At 45.3% G+C, this 8,028-nt stretch overlaps 1 protein-coding gene across 1 annotated transcript; it reads left to right on the plus strand.

Moving 5' to 3' along the window:
- The first annotated feature begins 823 nt into the window (after positions 1-823).
- On the plus strand, positions 824-7,775 carry C15H11orf87 (chromosome 15 C11orf87 homolog). The gene is made up of 2 exons (XM_086338285.1): positions 824-950; positions 2,047-7,775. Exon 2 carries the CDS (start codon positions 2,306-2,308, stop codon positions 2,900-2,902), a length of 597 nt encoding a protein of 198 aa, XP_086194411.1. The 5' UTR covers positions 824-950; positions 2,047-2,305; the 3' UTR covers positions 2,903-7,775.
- The last annotated feature ends 253 nt before the right edge of the window (positions 7,776-8,028 follow it).

Here is an 8,028-nt window from a genome sequence, read left to right on the forward strand (position 1 = left end):
CAAGGGACACCTTTGCAAGTGTTAGGGCCAATAAATGGGGTACTCTGTAAGAAGCACAATGCTTGCAATTTTCATAGGGTTTCATTTCTGCACTTTTCTGAATGATTTTCATCTCTCTGCCTTATAAGCTTTTTGCGTGCTGTGTGTGCTCATGAGCGTCTAGATTGTCAGCATACAAGGAGTATTTAATACACTGAGTGTTATTTTGGGCCTGGAGTTGAGTGCGTGAGGGAAGAGAGGAGGATCCTGAGTTGGGTAGAGGGAAAGATAAGTGGGAGATTCTGACCTTATAGGAGAGGAAAATGGTTCATTTGCATTGTTTGATATTAAATAAATGTTCACGTTTGTATTTCAGGTTCTGCCACATCTGTGTTCAGAAATGCGCCTCTCACGGACGCAGTTTCTGTTCAGAGCCAGGCCAGCACAGACAGGATTGGAGAAAGGGACGATCCTCGTCAGCAGAGAGAGGAAATCTATTGTGTGCCCTGAGGGGAGAGGGATCTCTAGAGTGTAAAAATGTGTGCTTGGGACCACGTGGGCAAGAGGTGAGGGTGAAGAATCGGGCAGCCAGAGAACGAAGCTTCAACCCTTCCCAAGCAGAGCGCTGCGGAAGGTGGGTTGCTTACAGGGTGGAGCTGGGGATTACTCCCCAGCGCCTGGGCAGGGAAACAGCAGGGAACTGAGAACCTGTGTGGCAGAGCCTGGCTTTGCCAGGACGAGGTGTTGGGGTATGAGGGTGGGGTGGGGGCCTGAAGGGTGGCTTGGAGCCCTGGCGGTGGCTGCCTGACGTCACCGGCCTCTCTGGCAATAGGCTGCGAGCTGAGCTCCCCAAAGCGGCAGCGGCGGCGGCAGCGCGGCTCGGTTTCTGGCCCCTTCACTCCGCGCCTTCTGCAGCCGACACTGCAGCCGCGCGGCGGGGCTCCCTCCTTGCAGCCAGCTGGCGGCCCCAGGTAAGGGACGCGGGGCGACTGAAACTCGGGGCGGCCGGGTGGCCAGGCGCGAGCGGGTAGGACAGCCCTGGCGGCCTGCGCAGGCACCTCTGGCCGTGGCTTCGGCCCCCGCCCCTGCCCCGGCCCGGGCTTGCGCGCCGCCTCGCTGCTCCGCAGTGCAACAGTTTGCAGCGGCCTCTCGAGAGCGGCAAGGGGGCTCTGCTGCGCGCTAAGGGTCTTCCTGGCTCTGGTCCCCGGGAAGAGCCTCAGGGCCCTCAGGCTGAGTCTAGAAAGGCCCGAGAGAAGGTCCGTTCCCCAAACTTTGCAGGCGGGAACCCTCCCCCTTTCATTTCCAGCACCATTAGAAGCAGGATACTGTCAAGTGGGGGTGGAGACACAGAGAGATGGGGAAAAGGGGGCGTTTGTAGGGATGTGCTTTAGCTAAGAAAGGTGCTTCAGCCTGTGCTTTTTTTTTTTTTTTTTTTTGATTGGGGGGTGGGGAGGTACCAAGGAAGAAAGCTGGAGCAAGGGTGGAGCGCAGTCCTGCGTGTCAGCCGTGGCCGCGGACAGGGGTGGAGTGGGATGTGGCTCCAGGGTTACCCCCATGGGAATGATACCTAAGGGATCTGACATCGTTCAGGGAGGGTCTGGAGGGCGGGGGACCCAAGGGAGGATTGCGTTCCCGGAGCCGGCTCGGCGGCCCAGGGTGGGTGCTGGGAAGGGTAAGATTCAGGAGAAGACATCCATTGAGAGGGCGCAGAAAAGAGGCGAACCGGCGCGCTGAGAAGCGAGGACCGCGTTCCGAAGTGGCTGCGTGTCTGTTGCAATTAGAAAGTTGTGGAGGGCGCAGGGAGGCTGCTTTATCTGCTGAGTAATCGGCATCTCCGCGGTGTCGGCGCAGACCCTCTTCTCCGCAAAGTGGCGAGAGAGCGGAACTGAAGGCTTTGGTGCGCGGCCAGGGGCGGGCGGGCGGACTGGGGTCTGTGGGCTGTGAAGACTGGCAGCGCCCAGCTGAAGCAGTGCGCTCAGAGGGCCGCTTTGCAGTGGCGCTGATCATTCCGGTTCTCTGCTCCCCGGGCAGCGGCCGGGATCCTAACCAAGCCTGTTCTCTTTGCAGCCTGGTGCTTTGGCAAAGGAAAAGGGCGCGCGGATACGCGTTCGAGGCGGGGCCGGAGAGGATCTCCTGGGCACCGCTCGCTCCCTGGCCAGTTTGCTTGCCCACAGTTGCTCCCTTAGTCCTTCGCTCGCGTGCGCATCCCCTCCCACGCCAGGGAGTAGTTTTGGGTGCTGCGGGCTCCGTCCTTTTCTTGGCTGGTGAGAACCGTGTGCTCAAAAGAGGAAGTCTTGAGGGCCCAGCCCCTCCCAGCCCAGCGCCGATGAGTGCCAGGGCGCCCAAGGAGCTGAGGCTGGCGCTGCCGCCGTGTCTCCTCAACCGGACCTTCGCTTCCCCCAACGCCAGCGGCAGCGGCAACGCGAGCGCCCGTGGCCAAGGCGCAGGAGGCGGTAGCAGTGGCACCTGCATCACGCAGGTGGGACAGCAGCTTTTCCAGTCCTTCTCCTCCACGCTGGTGCTGATTGTCCTGGTCACCCTCATCTTCTGCCTCATCGTGCTGTCCCTCTCCACTTTCCATATCCACAAGCGTAGGATGAAGAAGAGGAAGATGCAGAGGGCTCAGGAGGAATACGAGCGGGATCACTGCGGCGGCAACCGCGGCGGGAGGGGGCTGCCCCAACCCGAGGGAGGCCAGGCTTCCACCCAAGGAAAAGAAGCCCGGCTGGAGAGGCAGGCCCGGGACTCTGCCTTCTGCGCCCCATCCAGCGCTTCTTCTTCGTCTTCTCCTCCTGGCCTCCCATGCCAGGCTCCCTGTGCTCCGCCTCCACCGCCGGCCCCCAGTCCGCAAGGAGCACACACAGCCTCCTCCTGTTTGGACCCAGTTGGCGAGGGCCTTTTGCAAGCGGTGGTACTATCCTGATTGTCTAGCCCCTCTCCTCTTCCCTTCCTCCTTTCCAGCATTTTTGCCGTCCTTGCTTTTTTTTTTTTTTCTCCCTTCCGGTCTTTCTCTTCCACTTTCCTGTGGCCTCCCTTTCCTCTTCCCTTTTTCCTTATCTGTCCTCCCTCTCCTCTCTGTTTCTCCTCCGCCGAGGCACTGTGCGGTATTTGTAAATATTGGGCGAGGGAAGTCTCGGAAGAAGAAATAACGCTGATAATACTTTATTATTAATATTTATAGTAATTATTATAATATTAATTACACGATCCAAGCGCATGACAAATCACATAATTTCTCATTGTCAATGAAAGACGCGTCTTCCCTTCGCACCCTGCGCCCCCCACAATACGGAGGAGAAACCGCACAAGCTACCAAATATGTAAAAGGCATTGACCCCTGGAGCAAAGGGAGTGGAGGGGCCTGGTGTGTTGTACATAGCTGTCAAGTTAAGGTTCATTACCTTTCTTCTCCTTAACCCCCAAAGCTTTTCACTTTTCCTTCAGCTTCCCTCCTTTCCCCATTCCTATCTTCAGCTGGGCTCAGGCAATAGTACACTATAAAGAAAACGTAAACTTAAGCACCAGGACTACAAGAGGCCACAGAGACATGTCCTGAAAAACGTTTATGACAGGTACCGCTCTCCAGCCAGCCCTCTTCTTACCTTCAGTTTCTCTTTTCTAGGACCAGGGATTTTAATTTACTTTTAGAAATGCCCCTTGCTGGTCGAGCATAAGTTTATTGAAAATCTTTTAAATGAGTTTAAATGACAGAATCTAGTCCTTTATCTTTGCCCCACCCCCACCTGTACACCTTTGACTTGTGGCATTTCAGGATTCATGGAGGATCCGGGAGCTGTCCAGCTAGATCTGGTGCTGAAATTGTCTCAGAACTGGTTACATTTTTGGTTGTGCAGGTGCAAAAGGGGCTATTTTGGGAAGTGAATATGCTAGCTTTTTGTTGGTTTATTTCCTCTTTTTCTATAGTCGGGTTTATATGTACTATTGGTTTTCTTCTTATTAAACATTGCATACATTACCTTTTTTTTTTTTTTTTGTAAAAAATAAATTAGGCAATGTGCAGTACTGAAAGTGCAGTGTTTAACCAATCAGAATGTTTCTGTTTAATTTTTAGAACACGTGCGCCTTTGTTATATATTTATTATATTGGTACCAAATACAAAAGCAAACTATAATTCTGTACTATGTTCTCCAAACTGTATATTCGTGTTCTTCTTTAGCTGTTGATATAATGGTTACCACTGGATGAGGATTTCAGTGGTCAGGCCTGGCTTCTGCTGTTTCCAGAAGTGTTCTTTTGTACCTTACCCTGTAGTAGACTGTTATAAAAAGATGATACTTATGTTTTCTTATTTCTTTTGCAAATGACAGAGACAACCACAACAGAAAACAAACAAATAATGGATGTGCAGGAATGCCATCTATTAAAACATGGTTAATATTTAAACAGTGGCTGTAGTCCTCCCTGCATGCAGTTACCACCTGGAGGCAGTGGTGTGTGTGTGTGCTTGCTTGTACTGTATGTGTTGGGGGTGAGACTGGTGGGGATGTTGGGCAATTTGGATGACAGGACATGCAAATTTTAAAAGAAGTTAATCCAGTAACTGCTTGTAGAATAAAAATTCTGCAACTTGTTAGTTAGAAATCTGTTCCTGTATCTGGGGTGCAGTTAAAGAGTGTCTCTCTTTCTCAGTCTGGCTTACCTAACTTCATTGGATGTATGAAAAAAGACTATGAAAAAGGAAAGTGAGAGACAAAATTAAATATTTTTGTTCTCTCTCCTAATTCCAGACAAGGCCATCTGTGTTACAAATGGAATCCACCTATGGTTATTTACCACTTTGTTTCCCTTGGGCTGATGATAGAAGGGTCCAGAAGCATATTATAACTTAACTGTATGCAGAGGCATCCTTTCTTGGGAACAAATTTGGAAAATGTATGAATGAGAATGTTCTACAAAAAGCTCAACTAAAAGGGACCTTACTAACCTGCAGGATGTAAGGCAACAGTGCCCCTAAGTGCATCCCTCTCCCAAGTAACAAGTAGTTCTAGAATCTCTGTCTTGGTTCCAGGTGTATGTGCTCTTAGAGGAAACATTACCTCTGAGATTTTTAGGCCATCTATTAAATTGCCCAAACTCAATTTACATCTTTTCTAAATTGATGTAATAAGCTAAATTTTAATCACCGATTAGATACCACTCAAGACCTTTTCTGAAGCACAGAGGATCATCATTTAAGCATGTAGTGTTGTAATACTAGGAAGACTAGGTGTAATCTTTGGATACAATATATTAAACAATGAACCAGATTCTCTCCAGTGCCTTAGTCACTTCCTAGTAATAGATAAAAGAGAGCATTAACTCCCTCAGTCCACTTGGGAATCCTTTAGTATATCAGAGCTCTACATTGTACATTAGAATGACTAAGGCACTGTGAAGAAGAAAGTCCATTAATTTTTGTAGCTCACCCTCATCTAGCTATAGCTATTTAATACCCTATTACAGAATGACTTTGGGGCTTGAAATTTGAATAGAATTAGGGATTCAGAAGGGAGCTTCCTCATTTCCAGTGAGCTCCACTAAGTGCATGGATATTACTTTCTCCCCTTCATTTGGTGCACTTTTTACAGCGAATAATTTCCCATTTTATTAAAGCAATAAGATGTTCTGTTGTGAGCAGTGCTGGATGATGATTCCATTTCCTTGGTGCTGAAGCTACTCATACGTTTTTGCCTTATGAATCATAGTGCATTCAAGGCATGCAATAATAATCCGGTTTCAAGAAGCAACCTGTACACTCTAGGGGGTAATTATGAAATTGTCTTGTATAATATTTCCCCAAAGGAGTAGAGGGAACAGGAGAAATAAAAACATTATGTATATTGTCTTAAAAAGATCTCGATACCTCTAAACATAGCCACACATCCATAATATGCTATAATTGTGCACCTTTTAATATGTACACCTTTCTCCATTAATTGACTATGGTTTAATATTTTTAATAGTGCTCTGTGTAAAGAGGATGTGGTTTGTGAGTCAAATTTCATGCAGAGTTAATATTCTCAGAACTCCATAAGCTTCTGGTGGTGTCACTTGAGGTTTTTTTCTGAGATAGAGAATCACATGAAATTTTAGTAATGCCAGTTCCCACACCAAATTATTGCAATAAGCACATATCCAAGCAATTTGCACAGACCCTGTTTAAAGCATTGCTTCTTATAGAGCTCAGTTGACAGTCTCAGGAGTTCGGGATGCTACCAACAGGGCATTTTGGATTTCATTTTATATGAAACAAAAGGAAATCTGGAAGTAGACAAATTTTCTACTTTATTCACTGATGTCCCGTCAAACTAATTGCTTCAAATCCCTATAGCTACAGCTCAACTTATGCACTTGCTATTCAGTATTCATAAGGTGGCATGCTTGATTCTCATTGTTTTTAAAGATAAGAAAATTGGAGAGAGAATACCATTATGTCAACTGTATAGGACTCTGAATCTTAAAGATGTAGATGGATATAATCTTCTTTAGAATTTATATACACCCATAGATATGTATTTATATATGCATACATTTTGTACAAATTTACAATGGACTTTTTGTATTCTCTTTTCTGTCATTACAAGAATGAGATGGAAACCAAATAGTTGTTCCATCCTCTTATCCAGAGAGGATACTGAGAAGTTGGGTATATGCATGCACTTATTTCTCTGGAGTTAAATCTGAATGACTTTCTCTTTATTTAATGAAAGGGGAGAGTTCTGTTTGACTCGAGGGAATTGGTAATTAGATAAGCTTCCTTTCCTTGTTAGTGACTCAAATGTAGCAATGATACTGAATTTATGACCATATCTATGTGGTCTGAATATCTAGATGGAAAACAAAAATACCTAGAAGAGATTTAGGGCCATCTAGACCACAAACCTGGATTGTGGCTCAATTTTTAATTTTCAGCCTATATGTGGTGTGGAGATACAATTTATATCTGCATAGCTAAAGGTAAAGTGAAAATATGACCATTATCTGTTTAGTTTGATAAGTAGTATTTGGAAAATATGGATAAAGTAGCTTTAAAAAACTTTGGCATCTGACTTTTTCCACTGTTTCTATCTATATCAATTTAATTAATTAGATAATGGTTAAAATTCCATTTTCCATTGTGCAGGCATGCTTTAAATGCTTTTCTGTGGGTGACAGTTGAGCAATTGCTAGCTGATATTATGTGGACATTGTAGGTTAAATTAGAACCTTAATCTGGTCAGGCTCCTCAGGTCCATTCCCATGTGAATCTGGACTTTGAGTCTAAATCTGAAAAGCCACTCATCTGGGCTATTCTTTTTTGGAACTAGTGTTTGTGGCTCATAGATGTTTTAGTTTACATTAGGATAAATTGACCTATCTACTGAAGGATACTTAATCATTGAATTGAACGTAAATCTTATTCTGATTTGTTTTTTATTTATTTGATAACATTTGAGAAACAGTTTCAATGGCTTGAAATCAATACTTATTAATGTCACCAACCTAATAATACAATTGGTGCCATGTAGGAATGCTTAGCTTAGGATAGAATTTAATTAGCTTTAATTAGGGACATGTCTTATTAAGATGGTCCTATCTGTGTGAGGGAGGGGCATGTGATTTCACTGGATTTTTTTTTTCTATTGAGAGGTTAACAACAACAATAATGATGACAACAAGACCAGCAACAGAAAAAAAAAAAAAAACAAAACTGATTTTGGAACTTGAGTATATCCAACAGACAGAATAAAACAGATACCAGAATTCATGGAAATTTTGTTCTGTTTTTCTATCAATAAAAGAGTTTTCTTGTTAATTGGCTTTTTGGACACTATTTCCTTATTAACTTAATCTGTGAAATAGCAGGATTACAAAATTATTCATTCTATTACCCCCAGATGCTCCAAGAAAAAAATTTTAAAATCCCATTACCCATCTGATTTTCCTTACAAACCAACTGCATGTGAGAAGTGGGAAGTGTATACATTTTGAAAGTGAAAAGTGAAAGTGTTAGTCACTCAGTCATGTCCGATTCTTTGTGACCCCATAGACTATAGCCTGCCCAGTTC

The sequence above is a fragment of the Bos grunniens genome, chromosome 15 (assembly GCF_055505025.1).
Source record: "Bos grunniens cultivar Pamir isolate PY7600 chromosome 15, Bosgru_T2T1.0, whole genome shotgun sequence".
NCBI lineage: Eukaryota > Metazoa > Chordata > Mammalia > Artiodactyla > Bovidae > Bos > Bos grunniens.